Here is a 21,779-nt window from a genome sequence, read left to right on the forward strand (position 1 = left end):
GTGTGTGAGGTTTACAAAATTTGGAATTTAATTGCAATTGAATTTACAATATAAAATTATATGAAGCGTAATTCTAACATGCTATATAAATTATAAATATGTGCAATTTATGTTCAGGGCGACGACTCGCCTCTCACCAAAATGGACACCAGCCAATATAGCACTGGCAGAGGTTCTCGTTATTGGTAGCCTGCTGGATGAGTAGCTCCACCTGCTGTTGCACGGTTACGCTGCTTTGGGTTTGGAAGTCGGTGCCGGTTAGTTTCCGTTTCACTCGCTTGATCACCTTGCTGGCCTTGCTATTGGTGACATCGGCCACATTTGCCACGCCCATCAGGTTGGACGACAGCTGTGCCTCATAGGTTTTGGACTTGGCTACGGGATTGCTGTGCAACAGGGACTCCTCTAAGGAGTTGCTGGGGCTGCCATTGCCGCCAATTTGCATGCCCGAGTTTGCCGGCTCATTTCCCTTTTTGTCCACATCAAGGAGACGCCAATTAAGTAGGGGATCGTAGACGAATGCTTCGAGGACGGCCATAAGGGAGTCCTTATTGCGACGCAGCACCACCATGACACTCTCGCAGGTACGGCGATAGGTGCCCTCGATGCCAGTGACCTCCATGGCCTTGATCAGCATGCGCGTCAATCGGAAGGGGATTTTCTCAGGGAATTTTTCCCGAGTCATGGCCACCTCAAAGCAGTCACCAAAGTCAATGTGCAGGATCTTTCCACTCATGCGATCCAACATCAGGTTGGAGGGGTGACGGTCGCCCAGACCGAGAATGTAGCCAACCATAGACATGACCGCTAGGGAGCGGGTGTAGTTATTGCGACGTTCGAACCAAACCTCCGACGAGGGCGACTTCAGCCAAAGCAGCTTGGCCAGATCATCGCCCTGAGTCTGGCCCAGCGCATACTCGAACACCTCCACCTTTTGCATGAGTGTCAAATGATCGTAGTCGGGTGCAAAGTTGAGCATGGTTCGGTGCTCCTGATTAAGCGGCACCTTCTTTTTGTCCCGGTAATCACGTATCAGCGTGTGTAGCGTATCACAGTGTGGTACCCAGCCAATGAGGCCAGAATTGGTGCTTAACGGTATGACGGCGTAGCGCTGAATGGCTAAATTTCGCCGGAACGTATCAGGGTCGTCGAGCAGTAAGGTGTTGACGAGCGAGAATAGCTGCATCACACGCTCATCCTGTCGCAAATCCTCATGACCTTTCAGCAGATACATGTAGTCCTTGCCATTGGAACCACGTATGCATAATTTGCGTGGTCGCTGCTTCGATGTTATAACCTGAAGATTGGTCTTGATGTGGCTGATCCGTATTAGTTCCTGTCCTGGATTATAGGATCCAGGCACGGCTAGCTCGAGATCTTTGCAGGTCATTAGCTTTGGAGACACGTACGGCAATTCCAGGGAGGTAAGCTGCGGCAGTTGACGTGAAATTTTCTGGAAAACATGATAGTAAATATCCCAGGCACGATCTAGATCCAATAGCACGGATGAGGTCTTGTAGCGTTGCGTCCATTCATAGGCCTCGGTTAGCTCGCGGCCGTATGCCTGCGAGAAGGAGGTCTCCTTCAGAGTCTGGGGGCCACGCTCAAGCATTGCGTGAAGGGGCTCCAGTATTTCAAACATGCCCTTTACATTGCGATCGCTGAAGTAAAGACGGGAGGCTTCTTCCAGGGCTTCGTGCCACTGCTCGTGCCAAAGAATGGCTACACGGATTAGTTCTTCGCTACACATCACCGCCTGCTCCACCAATGTGGGGGAGTGCTTTCGCATCGAGTCGAGTATTTTGAAGGCGGCATTTTTACGTGCTAGCGAGGCGGATTTGGAGGCGACTGTTAGAGGGTAGACCAAGGCCTGAGGATGATTTTTGCCAATATCCATTAGAAGCTGATGTATAAGTTGGCCAACCAGCTTACGATGCGTGTCGATGCGAGCAATTAGTTGAGGGATCACTTGTAGCCATGTGTTAATCTCGATGAGTTTCATGCCCGAAAGTACAGCTTCATAAACCTCAGAGTCGTGGCCATAGTCAAACCATAGTGTTAATAGACGCAGAGTGTCCTGCAGTGAGTTACCCTTAATGAGGCTAATCGACCGGAAGAAGCCCTGAACAGCGGGTACAGCATACTGCTGAATAATGAGGCGATCCTTAGCCGAATATTCCCCATCGCCCACCGGCTTCTTATCGGGTGTTTGTTTCTGGGCCTGCATTACTTTGAAATTCATGTAGGCCCATTTGTGCCAGGCCTTGTACCAGTTCGGATCGTAGCTTGTGGCCTTCTCAAAGCACTCGAGGGCACCCTGCACCGCCTCCGGTTCAAGGATGCCTTGCAGCTTATTTTGCCAGGTGGCGAGACGTAAATAACAGCGTGCTAGCAAGCGATGATCCTCTTGTTTCACTGCCTCCTGCGGTATGTATGATAACTGAGCGCTATAGGTGTTGACAAAGTGACGTAGTTGATCGTACGCCTCCTGAAGGTGGCCCGAGGCGTCCATATATTTTGTATAGGCGTAGGTAACCTGCGGTTGATTGGACGGCAATGGTTCGTTAGGCGCCTGTTTGGGATCCATGCCCAAGAGCATGACTAGAGTTTTGTGTGATAAATGGAGAGAGCCATTTTTGCGACAAAGACTTGCATACTTCAGCCACGTGTGTATGTCTTCATGTGGTTTCACCACCAGCGAATGCACTTGGATTATGCGTCTCCAATCCTCGACCAAACGCTGACCGCCCTGAAGGCGCTTCCACCACATCGATTTCAGAGGCTCTCGTCGATCTGGTATGAGTTTGTATTGAATAACTTCCTCCAGTTCGGCCAACATTTGCACACAGACCATGGCGCCATAGGCGCGCTCATATGATTCGCCTGCCATGGATGTCAGCTCCGTGTCGAGCAGATCGCGGGTCTCATCGATGAGAAACTGGGCCTTTTCAAAATCTTCGTGATGTACTGCGAGTACAGCCCGATAGTAGCTACCATCCTGCGTGTCTACAGGAATGCAGCGTACATACTCTTGCATAGCCTCCCAATCCTCCAGACCCCAGGCGGCCACAGCAGCCCAGGGGCCAGCACGAGCCTTAACCTCTGGAGTGAAGCTCTCCCATTCCTGTTTCGTCACATTACTCAACTCGGACCAGTCGCCAAGCGCCTCCAGACAGCGCATATGACCTAGACGCGCCTCCAGATCGTTGGCATCCGTTGACAAATTGTATTTGTAGTGATGCAGAGCCTGATCCCAGTTATGCAGCTTCTCGTACCAGCGTCCCTGGACGTTTAGCTCATTAGCTGCATTACGATAGGTGGTCAACAGACCTTCGGCGGCCTCACGCTGTTGCAGCTTGTTATTGATCAGTATAAGTGACTCAAAGACTTGAGGATCCTTGCGCAGCAGGAACTCCTCCTCCTTATAGCGCAATGCCTTGGCGTATGCGCGACAAGCCATAGCCCGTGTGCCAAGAAGCTTTGTATCAATCGGTATGGGATCGCGATCGCAGTGCTCCATGAACTCGGCCAAATTAAGAATGGTCTGAGTGATTTCTGGCATATCTGTGACTTGCAGAGCCTGTATTAGGGATTGAGTTAACTCATGCTTATGCTCCGGTGAAAGATCTGTCCAGCAAGAGATAAATGCTGCATTAAATAAGTCGCGCAGCAAGGGATCGTAGTCCTTGGCCAATACGCGGCAGGCACGCAGCGCATGCGAGCGTGATTCTTTAAGTAATCCAATCGACAGACGTTTTAGCCATTCGACCCAATCGTCCTTAGAAACACGACGCGTGACCTGCCAGGATGCTCGCAAATCCTCAGTGTGCACCTTCAAGGATGTTGCTGTGCTGCTCGTGTCTAAGACCATCGGCTCGTTATGTTTACACTTAGCATGCCGCGTAAGGAATTCCCCATCCAGGGCCATGGTTGTATTACTCTGGATTTTGTTAAGCAGCTTCTCATAATTGGAATCCACAATTCGATGCTTGGTTATTATGCGATTCACCATCGGCACAAACACCAAATACTTCTTGCCCAGTTGTATGACCAAAGAACAAAGGGTGGTCATCGCTTGTTCGCGCAGTTCTGGCTCCGAGTCCAGCAGACGTACCAGAGGGTGTATTATACGGGAGGAAAAATCTGTGAAGTCTAGCTGACCTGCTAAGTGATTAATCGTTTCTAAGGCAACCAAAGACACTTGCTGGGGTACGTAGGGTGAGTCGAAAAGCTTTACGATCGGCGGCACAATCAATGGTAGGTAATAGCCGAGAGTACTGCCAAATTTCTGAAGCGCCTGCAGCAGTCGTCTGGTAACCATTCGATCCTTGGACGTATCATGCTGCAGAACTCGTAAAATCTGCGGAATGAGCTGGGCCAGATAATCCCGAAATTCACAGCCCAAGGCCACAGCAATTTGCTCAATTAAGTTAATTAGCGTCGTATGCAGCGGTGTATTGATGGTCCAGAACTCCTTGATGAGCTGAAATATGTCGCTCATGTAGCTGATAATGTGCAGTTTGACGAATCCAACGAGAGTAGCAAGCTGCTGAAACAGGAACTCACGCAAATTATTATCTGCTGTGCGTACATTGTCCAACAGATTGGGCAGCACTTGCGCCAAATACGGTACACACTTAATGCCCAGACTCTGAAAGATGAACGTAACCGCCTGCACGACGCTTGTATGTAAGGTGCTTAGTGTGGGATCGCGTAGAATTCTCATAAGGGCAGCGATGGCTACAGCCGGATAATATTCATCCAATTGGTTGCCCATGTTGACCAACAATTCAGCCGTTGAGATGTCCTGGCTCTCATCGACCTTGCCATCAGAGTAGGCAATCAATACATTATCTTTCTGACTATCAATGAGGCCCTTGTTCATCTTGTGTTTATACGGATCCATAGCGCCCAGTAGGCCCAACACCCGGATCGTCTCACGCCTTATGGAACGCCGCTGTTCGGTCTTCAAGAAGTTTATGAGTATGTCAATTAAGCCTGGATACTGATGGTAGGGCGTAACTACGCGGCCCGTCGCACTGATTAGCTGACCCAATGTCCAGAGTGCAACGCCGCGCTTGTCCGGACTGCCTGCATCGCCCAACATTTCCAGTAGAATCGATAGCAGTTCATCGGCCCACAATTCCATTTCATTGGAACCGCCATTCACCTCTGCCAGATCGCCAATGGTGCGCAGCACATTGAGCACTACACCAGGATTCGATTCTGGCTCGTGCAGCTTCGGTACTAGCGCCTTTAATATGGGGTTCATGTACGAGGAAATCAGCCGGGGCGTGCTAATAACCAAATGGTCGAGCATGCGCGCACTCTGCTCCTTATTTCGACTCATGCCGGAAAACTGTAAGTCTGTCAAAAGCTCGATCAGTGTGGTTCTTAGTTTGGGCATAACATAGGCGGGATTCATAGATGATAATCGTCCAATTGTAACCATGGCTAGCTCACGAATCTCAAATGTTTCGTCATTTAACGTGATAAAAAGTGAATTTAGCGATTCCGGTTGGGCTAGCTTGGCATCAAAGGTTTCGTCAAGGGAGCGTAAAATTCGTATGCGTACATTGCAATCCATATCTGTAATGGCTACTGTGAGCAAACGCTCTATAACATGGGACACCGTATCGCTCAATGTCTTAGAATTCTCCATGCTGTCCGATGATTGCACGGCAAGCTTTAGCAATCGAGTACACGTTTGCACCGCTTCCAAGCGAATTTCTTGCTGCTCATGATTGATGAAGTAGTCGGCACAGCTGAAAAGTAGAGTGAGTAATGAATTGAAGACGGAAAAGTTCTAATAGGAGAGCTTACCGCTGCACAAAGTCCAGCATATTCTGCTCTTCGAAATTAAATGTGCCGAGTGTCTTCAATGCGAGCACAATTGTGGGGCCATCTGCAGTCTGCATCATGAGTGAAGCATCTATGGCAATTTGTAAAGTGGCAGCGTAGGGAATGGTCGCTGGCTTATTCATCAGCACCTGGGACAGCACGCCGATTAGTCCTTCTGTAATCGCCGACTTCAGTTGCGGCACATTCTCGGCCAATTCACGCAGACAGACAGTTAAGGCTGGCGACAAACCAGTGCTAAACATCTGCTCTAATATATCCTGAACATCTTCCGCAATATCCGATTTGACTGCGTGAGCCAACAGCGTTATGGAAGCAAAGACAGCTGGATCAACGACAGTCTTGCGCTTGCTTGCTAAATCCTTGGCAGGAAGTGCTTGTTTGAGGATGCTCATTATTGGTTTCAGATGTGGTTCAATGTCGCGTTCAACTGCCACGGCCAGGTAGCCAATCGTGATGTAGGCCATCGTACGATCCTTTTCCTTGCCGCGCAATATGCTCATAAGGTGGGCTACACAGATATTTAGGTATTTGCTGACGAATACTGAGCGATTAAAAGCGGCCAGCCGCGGCATAATTTGAAGCAAGGCCTGCTGTACATAAGGCGACTTGGAGAACCGCTGCTCCAGGACATTGTCACAAATTGTAGTGTAGTGCTCTGTCAATATTTCATGCGCGTATGCAGATTCCAATACACTAAGCTGAAGTGAGAGAGAAGGGAAATTGTTAGAACATTTCTAATTAGATAAAGTATATTAACTGATGCCTGTTCTGATTATCTCTTCTAGCTCTTTACTTACGCTGGAAAACTTGTTGGGTATTCCATGAGGCTGCTCACTTTCCATATGCACCTGGCTACTGCCTAGCTTGTCGATAAAAGGCACTTTGAGTCGTGGTACAATTGTGTTCAACTGGCTGCTTGCATTTGCTGAGCTGGTCGCCTCTAGGATCTTATTATGATGAGTCTTTGGAAAGAGTGTCTTCAATGTTGTATAGCGACGTTCCCAAACTGCATTCGCACAGCGAAAGAGCTCGTTAAAAACAATGAGACCACCGTGTATGCGATCATCACGAGTCATTCCCTTTTGTTCCTTGCCTGTTCCAAGGTCCACACTGAAGCTATTACTGGCTTCGTCATAGCACTTTTTATACCATTGAGGCTCACTCGATTGCTTCGTGTTCTCCCGCTGGGCTGTTACAATTAGGGCCGCTCGCAGAGCTTCGCCTGCCGATTCACGTATGGCAGGCTTTGGATCAAAGATCGCATTGAAGATGTGCTCGAAAAAAGCTAAGATTTGCTGATAGAAATATGTAGGCAATGCCATTGCCAGTTCTCGAAGTATAAAAACGGCGGCGTGGCGACGATACTATAAGTAGATTGGGCAATACATTAGTTATATAAATATTATTGATTAATTATTTTAACACTTGCCTCCTGTCTCTCCCCACTCAACATTTCAAAGGCGTGTTTAATATCAAAATCAAACGATTCGACACCCTTTGACCCCGGTAAGTTCGCCAGTTTTACCAATGAGCGCGCTGCAATTTCCATAACGGAGACATCATTGATGAGCAGTAGATCACGCAAGCGATTCAAATATGGCGATATGCCCTTAGTGGCCTTCAACGCATCGACACTAATCAGGCACTCTGTGAAAAAGGGTATATAAAAAACGTCTTTATTTAACTATAAATATATACTTACTCATGGCTAGGGCGCCCCCTTTTTTCTCATTAATGTCGGTTGCGTTGACCATATTAAATATGTGATGGTCGAAGTCATCGAAAAATTGGACCAGTTCCTCTTGCGACATTTCCCGCACCTCTGTTTTGACAAACAGGAACAAGTCTTGCGCTGCCTTGTTTTGCACATTGCGATTCCGGGACTTGAGCCCGTTGACGAACTGCTGCACCACTGACGACGTAGACATTGTGTCTAGTCAGTAGAATACTCAGGGTTTTTTAAAATCCGACAACTAATGTGATGTCAGGTGCATCTAGTTTCACACATTGAGGTTATGAGCACCCAGACAATTTATATAGTTCGCGTTCGCTCACATAGTTGATGCTCAACTAAAGCCAAGTTTTTACCAATAATGGTAGCGTTATAACATATATAAACAAATATGTTTTGTTTAACGCAAGTCCGTGGAAAAACAAAATTCAAAAACAGTGGAGTGGGCTGCTACTAATTTGCAAAGCTAGTTACCACAATGTATATACTTATATACAATTGGTGCTTTGAGTCTGTATTAATGCTTAATAGTATACTTAAAGCTTAGTTTGTTAGCTCAAGCTCGGTTGTAAACAATTTACACCGCTTTAGTTTGTCGTATTAATTCTAGAGATGAACAATATTTACTTATGCATTGGGGGTGTGAGACAATTGATATATTTGCCTTCGATATTCGATACATGCAGCTGCTAGTGCACTTGAAAACCGCGTTCTTACTGTCCGGCAAGGCCTAATAATGTTGCCACTGTGTGTCCTCACTTCCTCAGATTGCAGAGAGTTTTCATAAGAGCAACAAACACGAGTAAAACTGTTTTCTACAAATAAAAAGTAATTATTTGTTGTCAAAAATCAAGCTATTGTACACATAAGGTCATTGCCAGTGTAAATGCATTATGAAAATTACAATATTCAAAGCAACAAAATGCCATTAAAAATGCAAAATGTGGTCGCAAGCATGAAAATTGTGGGTGAAAAATCGATGCTGCCTGCTGTTGCGGGGGTGTGCGGTTTTTCACTGGGGGCTGGCAAACGTACACCAGCGCCATCTAGTTTTTTCTCACCCTCAATCTCCGTGTACAAAAATGTGTTGTTTATAAAAAAAACACCTTTCTATATATGTATTTTATTTGATCTTTGTCTAATGTTTAGCGAACAAATTTGAGACTAAAGTTGTACGAAGCACACACCTCAACCATGTCTGACCTGAGGAAAATTAGAGACGAGGATCGTGAATCTGTATATGGCCGTGTATATGCTGTATCGGGCCCAGGTAAGACGTCACCATTGTCCTTCACTTGCTGACCTTAGATTAAAATCTTCGCCATTTTACAGTCGTTACGGCGGAGTGCATGTCGGGAGCAGCTATGTACGAGTTGGTGCGCGTCGGCTACTATGAGCTGGTAGGCGAGATTATTCGCCTGGAAGGTGATATGGCCACCATCCAAGTGTATGAGGAAACATCAGGTGTGACAGTTGGCGATCCTGTGCTGCGAACTGGCAAGCCACTGTCTGTAGAATTGGGACCCGGCATTATGGGCAGCATATTCGACGGTATTCAGCGTCCGCTGAAGGACATTGGTGTGATGACCAGCTCCATTTACATACCAAAGGGTGTGAATACGCCAGCGCTGTCGCGTTCAGAAATGTGGGAATTTAATCCGCTAAATGTGCGCGTCGGTTCTCATATCACTGGTGGCGACCTATACGGCGTGGTGCACGAGAATACACTTGTCAAGCAGCGCATGCTCGTTGCTCCACGCGCCAAGGGCACAGTGCGTTATATTGCGCCAGCTGGCAACTATAATCTGGAGGATGTTGTGCTGGAGACAGAGTTCGATGGCGAAATCACCAAGCACACGATGTTGCAAGTGTGGCCCGTGCGTCAACCACGACCATGCACAGAAAAATTGCCTGCCAATCATCCGCTCTTTACTGGACAGCGTGTGCTGGACTCCCTGTTTCCTTGCGTTCAAGGTGGTACCACTGCCATTCCTGGTGCTTTCGGTTGCGGCAAGACTGTCATCTCACAGGTAAGTTAGTCATGGGTTGTGGGGGTTAGCGGTGCACTAAAATTACAGCTCATTTTTTATATGACAGGCTCTATCTAAGTACTCCAATTCTGATGTCATTGTCTACGTGGGTTGCGGCGAACGTGGCAATGAAATGTCTGAGGTATTGCGTGACTTCCCGGAACTAACATGCGAAATCGACGGTGTGACTGAATCAATCATGAAGCGCACAGCTCTTGTGGCAAATACCTCCAACATGCCTGTTGCCGCTCGAGAGGCTTCCATTTATACGGGCATTACGCTCTCGGAGTACTTCCGTGATATGGGCTATAACGTGGCCATGATGGCGGACTCAACATCGCGTTGGGCCGAAGCCTTGCGTGAAATTTCAGGTCGTCTCGCTGAGATGCCTGCCGATTCTGGCTATCCTGCCTATTTGGGAGCCCGTTTGGCTACTTTCTATGAGCGCGCTGGACGCGTCAAGTGCTTGGGAAATCCCGAACGAGAAGGATCTGTTTCGATTGTCGGTGCTGTATCACCACCTGGTGGTGATTTCTCCGATCCTGTCACTTCCGCTACCCTTGGTATTGTGCAAGTGTTCTGGGGCTTGGACAAGAAGCTGGCACAACGTAAACATTTCCCTTCCATCAACTGGTTAATCTCTTATTCGAAATACATGCGTGCTCTGGATGAATACTATGATAAGAACTTCCCTGAGTTTGTGCCACTACGCACAAAGGTCAAGGAGATTCTGCAAGAGGAGGAAGACCTGTCGGAAATTGTGCAGCTGGTGGGCAAAGCATCTCTAGCCGAAACCGACAAGGTTACACTGGAAGTGGCGAAACTGCTGAAGGATGATTTCTTGCAACAGAACTCTTACTCTCCATACGATCGCGTTTGTCCTTTCTACAAGACGGTCGGCATGCTGCGAAATATACTGGCCTTCTACGAGATGGCGCGCCATGCTGTCGAGTCTACTGCTCAGTCGGACAATAAGATTACATGGAACACCATACGCGAGGCAATGGGTAACATAATGTACCAGTTGTCATCCATGAAATTCAAGGTAGGTGCAGTGGAATTAGTTAAATTAAGTCGACTAATGTTTGTCCCCTTTGCAGGATCCAGTCAAAGATGGTGAGCAAAAGATTAAGGCGGACTTCGACCAACTGCATGAGGATATACAACAGGCGTTCCGAAATCTGGAGGACTAAGCAGCCTTAACCCAATATATACTTGAACAAACATAAAAAACAAACCAAACGAAATAAGCAACCAAAGTTAGGTTATTATTCGAATTCCCTATTCAATCTAGTCATATATACATTATGGATAATAAGATATTTCAAATCGATTTTATTTTTAAGTTTAACAGTTTAGCTTGATTAAAAGTCAGGCACCTTTAGATTTGCACTTCAACTTACAAAAGAATAGAAGGACGAGAAGATAGGAAATGAAAAACCAAAGCACGAAAACCCAAATGAATGTTAGGAAAGACGAACAATAATTAGTCGGTAGCGCAAAAACATCAAGTTGTCCACTTAAACCAGCCATACTTATGTCTAAATATCTCTGTTGATATACATATATACATATTATGTACTTATAAACTCGTGTGCAACTATTTGTATTTTTAGTAAAATTCATATAAAATTATATCTTTTTATTCTTTGCGTAACGACGACGAGTCTTTGAAATTAACAATTGTTTCATGTGTTTGCCATGCGTGTTTAAAGTTTAAAAATAATATACATATATATTATATATAAACCTATTATACGAACGCAATAACTACGTAGCCCAATGCATGTGTACCTATTTACCAAACAACAAATGTCAAAATATAGCGTGTTTGCAAATGGAGCTATGATATTTAAAATAAAAATGTATTATGAATGTTAACAATATCCAAGATGCAGTTCTGAATTTAAAAAAAGGAGAATGTTTTCAATTCGAATTTTTTTTATGTGTGTTACCTCAGAATTTTCGATGGGTGAACCGATTTCATTTTTCATTTCATTTTTTTTTTAAAGCTGGTGCTTCCCATTTCAGATTGGTATAATTGGCATCCTTGAGAAAACTACCTTCTACTTACCTCATTTGGTTCAAATAGCTGAAAATTATATCGCTTTCAACGAGAGCAAGGCAATACTACTCGGATCATTTAATCAAGGTGATTTACGATTTAATTTGTCTCGAGGTAAGCAATGCAATGCGATAGCGGCTGTTGCTTTTGCAGCATTCATTGTGTTAGATCCGAATTTTATACGACTCAACAATTTGAAAGTTTCACTTTGCGCGCTATACGCGTAGTTCAACACTGGCGAACAGCTGTTTCTCCAGTGACTGTCAATGTTGAAGAAAGAAGAAGAAGAACAACAGCGGTTGTCAGTGACGTGTGAGAATCTTTCCGTATTTTATTGAAATTATCGTGTATTTAATAAGTTTCCATTTATAAGTGTGCATAAAATATTTAATATGTCACAGTTTGGTGGTCCAAATGATTTCTACACCACCGGGCCGGCGGATGCCAGCTATAATTTTGATGTGCCGGAATTCGGGCAGGAACTGTAAGTGTGAATGTCTGCTTATCTGTGAAATTCTATTAAATGTATGCTGTTGTGTTTATGTTACTATTAAACACCTTTCCCGCACCATCCACGAGATGGGTTTTGGTGGACATGTTCCATGTTGATAATTATGTTTTAATGCTGTTGTTTTGAATATCTGTAGCAATTTTCAGAGCTTTGATAACACCCAAAGCTCTGTGCCGCCTAATTACGATCCCCCCTACAACAATCCCGGGCAAAATCAAGGCCTGAGCAGCTTCTATGATCCGACGGCCTACACAGAGAACACGTATGCACAGGACAAGAGTTACAAGCAGGGCGGAGATGGAGCGGGCAATGAGTTCGATGATGAGCCACCACTGCTGGAAGGTATGTGGAGTACACTACCAGCTTATATCATATATATTTCAACAAATTACATTTTTATTGCAGAGCTGGGCATTAATCCAAATCACATTTTCCAAAAGGTGAGTGGAGCTGTACTTGGCATCCATTAAATAAGCATTCAACGCACTATGATGGTCTTTCCTACTCTACTCTGCATTTAATCAGGCGCTCTCTACTTTCAACAGGGTTCTCGCCATTGTCTCTGTTCGCCTTCATCTGGCCCTGCACCTTCAAAACTTTTAACTAGACATCTTGAAGGAAATTGCATATTTTATGCGCAGCTCGAAGCCTCGCAGCCTCAGTCTCAGTCCCAGTCCCAGCCCCGCGGCGTTTTTCCCCCTTGAGGTTGCTGCCGCTGATGTTTCTGTAGTTGGTTCTTGGAGGCCGCAGTTGCCCACTTTGTTTGCATGCGCAATTACTACCAACTCCTCTTATTCATAATTCTTATTGTTCGCCGTTTGCTTTGTTTTGCCTTTTTCTAATTTGTGTGCATCATGCCACTTTAAGCCCGGCCCGCTGCTTTTGGCTAGAATAGTGGAAAAGAAAGAGGAAGACAGAGACGTGAAGTTTCCACGTTGTAGAGTTGTTGTTGGCCGCTTTTGAATTTAATTGAAATTTAAATGTTTTTACATTTCGCTTTGGTATTTATTGCCAGCCTTTTACAAGAAAGAATTCACTTGTGATTGTTGTTGCTGTGGCTGTTGCTGTTGCTGCAGCTGCTATTCTGCTTTTACTCGTTCGGTGTGATGAGCAGAGTTTCGCATTGTTGTTGCTGTTGTTGTTGTTACTATTACTGTCGCACTTGTTGTTTTGTCGTTAATGAAGACATATTTTTTTCATTGCTAGTTTGTCGTAGTTGTTGCTGCCATAGCTCCCGTTGCCAGTTGCATTTGTAGTCGCTACTGCTGCCCGTTGGCCGCTGCTCTTCGAGCGGCGCATTGTTGTGTTTTAAATAAATAAAACAACTTTTGTGTTTTTAATTAAACTTTTTCTCTCGCTTTCCGTGGGTTTATTTTCATTTTGTTGTTGCTGTAACTTTTTCTCGCATTTTGTGAAAATTTGCGTAATTTTTTTATGGAATTTATTACGTTTGTGTTAATTGAAAAATGAAAATGGTAATGAGTAAATGGCATCATAAAGATTGCGTGGAAAGGAAAGGAGAGGGGAGGCGGGTCGAGCCGAGCCGAGCCGAAATGAAATAAAATGCTAATTAAATTCTGCAGCGCACGCAATAAACGCCTCAAAGTATGCATTGACTAGTGTAGTTTTCAGTCCGTCCTAAATAAAAGCATGGCCACCTAGATTTGTTACACACACACACACTCTCATGCATAGGCGCACACCCATGGCGCAGGCTACACTGTCATGCGTCAAACACGTTGACAGGCGTGCTGCTCGCTTGGTCAGCAATATCATTTATCATCAATTTCCATTTTTCAAAATTTCATAGCTCCACGACCGCCGCCAGCACAACACAGCAGCAGTAGCAACAACAACAACAACAAAGACCACCGAAAAAGGGCGCCAAACGCAAAGCAAATAGAACAAATGCCCAAAAAACAAAAGGCTTCACCGCACAGTGGTTCTCATTCATATACAAGATTCTCACACAATTTCAAAATTAAATTTGTGCATTGTTTGCAAGTAATTTACGAAAACATTGCTTTTAAAAGTAAAGTCATACGCTCTTAAGTATTTGATAGCCTTTTTCGAGATCTTTAACAATATGTATATCTTTTTTTTAGCATGCGGTTTGAAAGAGAAATGTTACTTTTTTTTTTTATTTTCTTAAGTGGCGGAATCGGCCTTGAGATTTGGCCATTACACGACAATTTGACATTTTTATATATCAGACCTCTTCTACAGAATTTTAACACAGCGAGTCATTCATTTAGCAACGAACGCACATTGTGAGGAACAGGAATTGTCAGCTCGTTTAGCAGAAATGTTACTAATATTGAAATAAAATAATAAATTATATATACTTGATTGCTTTTATGCCTTAATAGATATTCTTATTGGTCAATTGATTCGCAGTAAACTGAATTCATTATTTTCATATTGAAACAACAATACTTGTTTATTAATGTTATTATTTATAAGCTTCTTATATGTGGAGTGTGTTTAGAATTATTATTAGTGCTGCTGGCCTAGTAAATGCAATAAAAAATCCATTATTGGAGTAATTTACAGGGTACACCAAAATTCTTGAAAAAAAATTAAAAAAATCGAAAAAATTTTTTCTGTTTATCTTATCGCCGCGAAATTTCACAGTATCAGCCACGAGACTATTTTAAATATTGCCACAAAATTTGATTAAAATCAATTCAGCGATCAGACATACTTCCATTTTTATACATATATTATGATAACTTTGAAAAGTTTTAAACATGGTTCAAAGATAGTAAAAATTACGCGCACAATTTGTAGGAAATATATGACTTTTATGATTAATTATTCCAACTATTTTCGCTTCCTTCTAAAACTTGGCACTCATACTATATGTTTTTAAAACATTTACCTATTCTTCAGTAAAACGCACGTTAAATATTTGTCTCTGACCAAAATCAATGAAAAAATATTCCTTTGAAATTGTATCAAATAATACTTAGCTTTTTAAATATGTTTCAATTAATGTGAAATATTGGAATCCGTTTTCTGAAACACTATTGTTTCTTATTCTTCACTCATATTTCTATGGATTTTGTATGTTTTCTTACCACTGTGATATTTGACCTCCCTAGGCTTCAGGCTCTAGCTCTTCCCAGTGTGTGTGTGCGTGTGTACAAAATGAATTGTGTTGTGTTGTACTGCATGCTGTGAATGATGATGTGCGTCCTGCTATGCCATGACCATGCTTTACATCCTTTGCCAATTGCCAATCCTTCATTTCAACGCTGCCTCCACGCAATGCCAAACAAGTTGTAATTTTAATCGCCATCCCTGCCCATTCTTATGCCTTTCTCTTCCATTTCAGACACTTGCTGTGCTGAATCCTTTGCGCGGCACTGAGCAACAAATTCTACAGGACACGGACATGGCCGGACCGCTGGTATTTTGCCTCGCACTTGGCGGTTTCCTCCTGCTGGTAATTGCTCCTTTATTGTTTTTGTTTCAGGCCTAGACCGGTTACATGTGTGCTTCGCTTTTATTTTATTTTCATTGCAGAGTGGAAAAGTAACCTTCTCCTACATCTATGGCATTGGCGTAATGGGCTGCATTTTCTTCTATTGTCTGCTCTCGCTGATGGTCACACGCGCTCAGGTTACCTTCGGTGCAGTGGCCTCGGTGCTCGGCTACTGTCTGCTGCCAATGGTTGTCCTTTCAGGCATCAACATTTTAATCACCATTCAGTAAGTAATTGTTTACACAATCCGCCTGACCATCCCGCCATCCCTTCGCCAATTGAAAACAATAACGGGCACATTGTCTCTGGCCTCCGCTGCTACTTGCCTTCCCTTCCCGTCTGTTCCCACCGCCGTTGTGCTCTCATATTTATGTTTTTAATTAGAAAGTTGTCAGTGAATTTGCAGTCACTTCGTTTGTCAGCCATTGTTGTTTGGCTTGCCAATGGCTTGCAATTGGAAAACTTTGCCTCGGACAGCTGTTGACTTCTGGCGCCTAAGCGGTCCCAGCTGCAGGGCAGCACGTTTCAATTGATTGGCTTAAGCGCTGGCCGCCACAAACAGCGAAGACGGAAGCCTCATCGCTTTAACCCATTAACAATTGCATTGATTTGCAGGACATTACGATATGTTGTCTTTAGTATAGCAACTAATGCCCTGAACTGGTTTCAGGTTGCAATATTGTGGGAATATTTCACCTTTTGTAAACCTTGTAATTGGATAAGCAGCATCTGATAGAAGTATTATGGTTCTTCTGATTTGATACTCTAAAATTTCCAATCAACTTTTTGGAAGTGTAATAGATTTTTGTGTAAAAGGTTTCTATCGCCCTAAACATAGAATGTCTTTGATTTAGCTCTGCATTGTCTTTTTACCTTACCTTTTAGACAAATAAGGGTAAAAAGTTACCAAAATATTGGCGCAAAATGGCAAAAGAGTATGCTAAAAAGTTGGGCTGAAGGCGTGCCACACCCTTGAAATCCTAACAGCTAGAGACAACAAACTTATGCATTCACATTGTTATGCTGCATATTAGTACTATTTTATGTCTTGCATTTATTATTTATTTGATTCTTTTTAAAATACCTCACTGCATTCTGAATCGCTTTACTGCATCATATAGCCAGCTTGTTAGACAGCCGTGAATATTTAAAATTGTATTGAGCACTCAATTGATTCGCTGAATAGTCAAATTAGAGGGGAGTAGATGAGCCTGCTTATTTTATGATATCATACATGGATCCTAATGGGTTAATCAAGCCGCAATTCAGTTTCGTTTGGCCCCGTCTCTTTGCTTTGCTCCATGGTTTGGTGTGGTATTTTTTTTTCCCCCTCTGCTATCACGCGCTTTCACACAATTTAGGTTTTTAATTTTGTTGCAGTTCGGGGCGTTGGCGAGAGCGAGCGCATAAAAAGCGCCAACTTAATTTTCGTTTTAGTGCACTCTGGGGCTATGGAGACGGACCGAGCAAGGCCAAGCCAGGCCAGGCCAGGCGAGGCGAGGCCAGACCAGACCAAACGGACGAGTGTGCGGGTCGCGCATAATTGCCGGCACAGTCGGACAACCAGCATGGCCAACACTTTAGAGTTTTTACCAAAAAATATAACCAAAACGCAACTATGCGCCGTTTAATTTGCGCCATCCACAGTGGAACAGAGAGATAGTGAAGAGAGCACCACTACTAGCTCCAGCACGCCAGTACCTATAATAGTGCCAGCAACAACAGCAACAACAACAACAATAATGCCACCAACATCACCAAGCGTCGGCGCCAATGTCTGTCCATTCGCATCAGCGCCACGTATTTTCCTTTTCAAATATGTGTCCAGCACTTGTTTGCCGGTCTGCTTCGTTTTTCTTTCATTTTTTCTACATTTTTGTGGCGTTTGTTGTTTTTTTTTATGAGCCAGCGACCGCCAGCACGCAAATGCTGCGTGCGTTCAGCTTCGAATACGCCCCCTCAACACGCCCTCTAATACACTCAGCAAAAAGTGTGGTCAGAAGTTAGTTAGATTATGCCGACTGTGTTATTAATCTTACTGAGGCTTAAAGCGATTTTTAATTAGTAATCTCCCCTCTAACCTTTGTAGTTTTCTCAGTTCAATCAGTATTCAGCGAGTATCTTGAATACATTTTTATAAGCTCTATCGGACCATATTTTACAAATCTGAAACTTTTGCTCTGATCTTTCAAACTATTTTAAACATTTTTTTTTATCTTTTGTTTTTTTCGGTTCAATTTAATTTGGATATTATCTTCTATCTAGCTGCCATCTTTCTGCTGTTAAATATTATTTAGTATTTAAGTTTTCTTCAAATTAGATTTCACCTGATGTTAAATCGGCTTTTGAACTTTCTGCATTTCCTATTGAGTCGACCTTTCCACAACCGTCTAAATCTTCATCATTTGTGTCTTCTTTTCAATCGTCTATTGAAATTAGATATTTTTTTAATCTTATTTTTATAAGCTCTATCGGACTTCATTTTACAAATCTGAAACTTTTGCTAATCCTTTTCTTGATCAGCATCTTACATTTATCCGTCCATCCATTTATCCATCTTTCGAGTGTCCTCCTATACTTTCTGCTGTTAAATATTATTTAGTATTTAGGTTTTCTTGAAATTTGCTTTCACCTGATGTCATTTCCTGTTTGCATTTCCTTTTGAGTCGACGTTTCCATAAACTTCTAATTCTTCATCATCTGCGTCTTCTTTTCAATCGTCTATTGAAACGTTCTATTATGAATTTTTTTATGGGTATTTCTTTGTGAATATTAAATGGTATTGTTAGTGTTAAATAATTTTGTATTCTCAATTTTTTTTTTTTTTTTTTTGCCAATTTTTAAGATATATTTTGTATCTGCTTTAAGAATTTCTAATTTATTCTCTAACTCTGCAACTTCTTTCAGAAGCTTTGGAATCTTGTTTAGAATCGATAGTTGGCCTTTATTTATTATGATTTAGATCAGATGCTTGATTGTTCCTGAAACTATAGCGCTATCATTTTCTGAGTGTATGTATGTTTGTACGCTTGCCAGCCGTCATAATTTCTGTTGGCGTTGGCACGAAAAACAACTATTGCCCGAGCTTACTCGACACCAGCAGCGTTTTGTGCACGCCTCATACCAATAGCCCCTCCACTCCCCTCCCTTCCCGGCACTCCCTTGCCATCACTGTCCTTTTTTTCACACTACTGGCAACTGGCAGTGCAATTGCCATTTGGTTGGTGTTTGCTCGCATTTTTTATTTGTTGGTTTTAAGCGCCTGCACTTTGTCTGACTGCCCGCCTGTGTGTGTGCTAGAGGTGTGTGTGTTAGTGTTGGTGGGTGTGCATTGGTGTTGATGTTCATATACTCGCCAGGCAAGTTTACAGTAAATATTTTTGCGATTTTTTAGTCGGACTTTTTAATTGAGTTTGTTTGGTGATGCAAAAGTGCGCAAAAATTACACAAGCAGCTGGCACAGTGGAGCGGGCGACGCGGTAGAGGGCACTATATCCCGGTTGTATCGCGTGAGTTGTGTGGAGGGGGGTGGGGGGTTAGATTGTTTTGATTGGTTTTAGGCAATCGGCGCGAATTGAAACCTTTTCGGTCTGCCAGAAATCACTTGGCACAATCAACAGCAAGTACAAGCAGAGCGTTTAGCGACTAGATTGGGAGACAGTCGACCGTGCATTGGATGGGGAGATAAAATGGAAAATAGATAGCCAAAAATTGTAGAAGAGAGCACTGTAAGCTTTACAGGAGAATTTTATTCCAAATATAGGGCTCATGCCAGTAAAGAGGCGGCTACAATAAACTAGAGGGGCTGTGCTTTAAACACGTCGAGAAGCATGGATGAGGGCTCCAAACATTTCAAACAATATATGTATGAGAAGCGCGAAAGCGGACTAAAGCCGTATTTTATTTTACAAATTCAATTTAAACAAAAATTGCATCAGCTTGGGTTAAGTGTTGCGTATGAGAAGCGCAGAGGAGGGCTTTCTTTTTAAATACAAATTAGCTTAAAGAACTAATTTCGTAATTGATAAAAGATAAAGCACTGTTGATGTCCTGAAATATTAACAAAAAGATTATATTGTTTAGCAAAAGCAATGCATTTCTGCATTTCAATGCAATTCTTTATTATTATTATAATTTTATTATTATTTTATTGCTATTACAATTTTATTATTATTATATTATTAATGAATTATTATCATTCTTTTATTATTTTTTATTTTATTATTATCATTTTATTATTAAATCAAGCTGTTGATACAAATTGTTACAATGTTTATATAACAAAGAAGATGTTTTCTAATATAACATTACAATTTAAACATAATAGCCATGACTATACAATAACGCCTTAGACAAGTTGGAGAAATTTTATTCGCCATTATGGCTGGAGATGCCCCGATCCACAGCCAAATGTTTTCAGAATCGTTCAGAAACCAAACAAAGAGTAGTGAGTAGAGGAGAAAACTAAATTCTAATGAAGAGCTAATTAAAATAATTAAGAAAAAACGGAGATAAATGAAAATCTCCAACTCGGTGGCTGGTTCTTCAAGATAGAAATATACATACAAAGTATATATCTAATTAATAAAATAATTAAGAAAAAAAAAAACAGGCTGGGGGTTCTTCAAAGTATATACCTAATTAAATTTTTAAGAAAAAGAAACAGGTTGGGGATTTTTCAAGATAGAAACATACACACAAAGTATATACCTAATTAAATAATTAAGAAAAAAAAAACAGGTTGGGGGTTTTTTAAGATAGAAATATACACACAAAGTATATACTCAATTAAAAATTAAAAAAAAAAAACAGTTTGGGGGTTCTTCCAGATAGATATGTACATACATACAAAGTATATACCTAGAACGAATAATGTATTGACTTTCAACATTAATTAGAAGTCGATGTATATAAGCGAATCATTTAGGCAGCCGGATAAGGGCATATATTCGATTACTCGTACGATGTTAGGCAGAAACAGGCGTCAATGAATGTCGAAATGAATTTAAATGCAGGATATTTGTGTTGCAGATTTCATCGCCAATGCTCTTCCATGTGCGTTGCAATCAGACTATAGTAGTATGAGACTAATGACAGATGCCTCGAGCGCATTATCAATACTATAGTATGATGGGAATGTGAAATGAGAAGCGGAGTGTCAGTCAGAAATAATACTCTGCTTCTTCTTTCTGCCTGCCTGCCTGCCTGCCTGCCTGTCTGTTTCCCTGAACTGAACACTAGTACTATATGCACATTTCATCCACATTTTGTTTGCTCGTCCTTCCAACAGGCTGCCTTTGTTTTCCCTGCTCATCCACATTTGCACATTCCTTGTTTTGTTTTAACCATTTTTTTGTTGTTGCATAAACAAAGTACACTTATCAACATGCGCTTCGTTCATGCATATGAATTTTTTATTGATTTTGCTCTACTCTCGTCTCTCCCTTCTCTCCCTCTCTCTCTCTCTGTCTCTGTGTGCCTCCGGGCGCTTTGCAGGGGCACACTCGGCCTAATTGTGAGCGGCATCTCCATATTGTGGTGCGCCATATCGGCATCGAAACTATTCGCCACAGCGTTCTCCATGGACCATCAACAGCTGCTGATTGCCTATCCGTGTGCCGTACTCTATGGAGGATTTGCGTTGATTACCATTTACTAGGCCGACCGACCAGCCGGACAGCTGCCCAGCCGGACAGCCGGCCAACCGACCACGCCTGCCACCGTTGTGTGCAGCAGCGTGTGCGCTTTTAATTGTAACAATCGGCAGAGTACACGCAATGCATAAATGTTAAAATATATATATGTATATACAACACAGACATACCTACAAGTATATATTTGGCAATTGTTCGGCGCATTAAGAAAATAAACGCGACTCGTACGAATTTGTTTTTACTTTTTATTTTATAATGCGCGCGCTTAATAAATTTTATTGAAAAAATTTTAACAAATTGAAATTGGTTTTTACACGTATTCAGCGCTATACTAGTACAAGTATATAGGTGGGAGGGGCGAATGGGGGCGCAGCTCTTATTTCCGCAAAGCACTAGCATATTGGAATTTCACACGTTTTATGCGGCCGTTTCCGTGTC

At 42.7% G+C, this 21,779-nt stretch overlaps 3 protein-coding genes across 3 annotated transcripts; 2 read left to right on the forward strand and 1 right to left on the reverse strand.

Moving 5' to 3' along the window:
- Window positions 1-5: 5 nt before the first annotated feature.
- Window positions 6-7,790, reverse strand: LOC115631059 (serine/threonine-protein kinase Tor). The gene is made up of 5 exons (XM_030527698.1): window positions 7,565-7,790; window positions 7,292-7,509; window positions 6,660-7,226; window positions 5,824-6,560; window positions 6-5,765 (listed from the first exon to the last, which is right to left on the reverse strand). The coding sequence occupies exons 1-5, from the start codon at window positions 7,788-7,790 to the stop codon at window positions 134-136; spliced, it is 7,380 nt and encodes a 2,459-aa protein (XP_030383558.1). The 3' UTR covers window positions 6-133.
- A 556-nt stretch (window positions 7,791-8,346) lies between these two features.
- Window positions 8,347-11,284, forward strand: LOC115631061 (V-type proton ATPase catalytic subunit A). The gene is made up of 5 exons (XM_030527700.1): window positions 8,347-8,422; window positions 8,744-8,864; window positions 8,927-9,624; window positions 9,692-10,669; window positions 10,725-11,284. The coding sequence occupies exons 2-5, from the start codon at window positions 8,789-8,791 to the stop codon at window positions 10,815-10,817; spliced, it is 1,845 nt and encodes a 614-aa protein (XP_030383560.1). The 5' UTR covers window positions 8,347-8,422; window positions 8,744-8,788; the 3' UTR covers window positions 10,818-11,284.
- Window positions 11,285-12,009: 725 nt separating this feature from the next.
- LOC115631635 (protein YIPF5) lies at window positions 12,010-21,522 on the forward strand. The gene is made up of 6 exons (XM_030528444.1): window positions 12,010-12,173; window positions 12,337-12,542; window positions 12,606-12,640; window positions 15,538-15,648; window positions 15,729-15,913; window positions 21,184-21,522. The coding sequence occupies exons 1-6, from the start codon at window positions 12,082-12,084 to the stop codon at window positions 21,344-21,346; spliced, it is 792 nt and encodes a 263-aa protein (XP_030384304.1). The 5' UTR covers window positions 12,010-12,081; the 3' UTR covers window positions 21,347-21,522.
- Window positions 21,523-21,779: the final 257 nt, after the last annotated feature.

The sequence above is a fragment of the Scaptodrosophila lebanonensis genome, unplaced genomic scaffold (genome assembly GCF_003285725.1).
Source record: "Scaptodrosophila lebanonensis strain 11010-0011.00,11010-0021.00 unplaced genomic scaffold, SlebRS2 tig00001412-arrow-pilon, whole genome shotgun sequence".
NCBI lineage: Eukaryota > Metazoa > Arthropoda > Insecta > Diptera > Drosophilidae > Scaptodrosophila > Scaptodrosophila lebanonensis.

What these genes read in the sequence shown, in the direction of transcription:
- LOC115631059 (XM_030527698.1), bottom strand. Translation starts at nt 7,790, where the DNA reads ATGTCTACGTCGTCAGTGGTGCAGCAGTTCGTCAACGGGCTCAAGTCC. An exon ending in TGAGTGGGGAGAGACAGGAG is followed by an intron (nt 7,227 to 7,291) that starts GCAAGTGTTAAA and finishes ATCTACTTATAG; the next exon opens with TATCGTCGCCACGCCGCCGT. An exon ending in TACCCAACAAGTTTTCCAGC is followed by an intron (nt 6,561 to 6,659) that starts GTAAGTAAAGAG and finishes CTCTCACTTCAG; the next exon opens with CTTAGTGTATTGGAATCTGC.
- LOC115631635 (XM_030528444.1), top strand. Translation starts at nt 12,082, where the DNA reads ATGTCACAGTTTGGTGGTCCAAATGATTTCTACACCACCGGGCCGGCG. An exon ending in CAAATCACATTTTCCAAAAG is followed by an intron (nt 12,641 to 15,537) that starts GTGAGTGGAGCT and finishes CTTCCATTTCAG; the next exon opens with ACACTTGCTGTGCTGAATCC. An exon ending in TTGGCGGTTTCCTCCTGCTG is followed by an intron (nt 15,649 to 15,728) that starts GTAATTGCTCCT and finishes TTTTCATTGCAG; the next exon opens with AGTGGAAAAGTAACCTTCTC.
- LOC115631061 (XM_030527700.1), top strand. Translation starts at nt 8,789, where the DNA reads ATGTCTGACCTGAGGAAAATTAGAGACGAGGATCGTGAATCTGTATAT. An exon ending in ATATGCTGTATCGGGCCCAG is followed by an intron (nt 8,865 to 8,926) that starts GTAAGACGTCAC and finishes GCCATTTTACAG; the next exon opens with TCGTTACGGCGGAGTGCATG. An exon ending in TGTCATCCATGAAATTCAAG is followed by an intron (nt 10,670 to 10,724) that starts GTAGGTGCAGTG and finishes TCCCCTTTGCAG; the next exon opens with GATCCAGTCAAAGATGGTGA.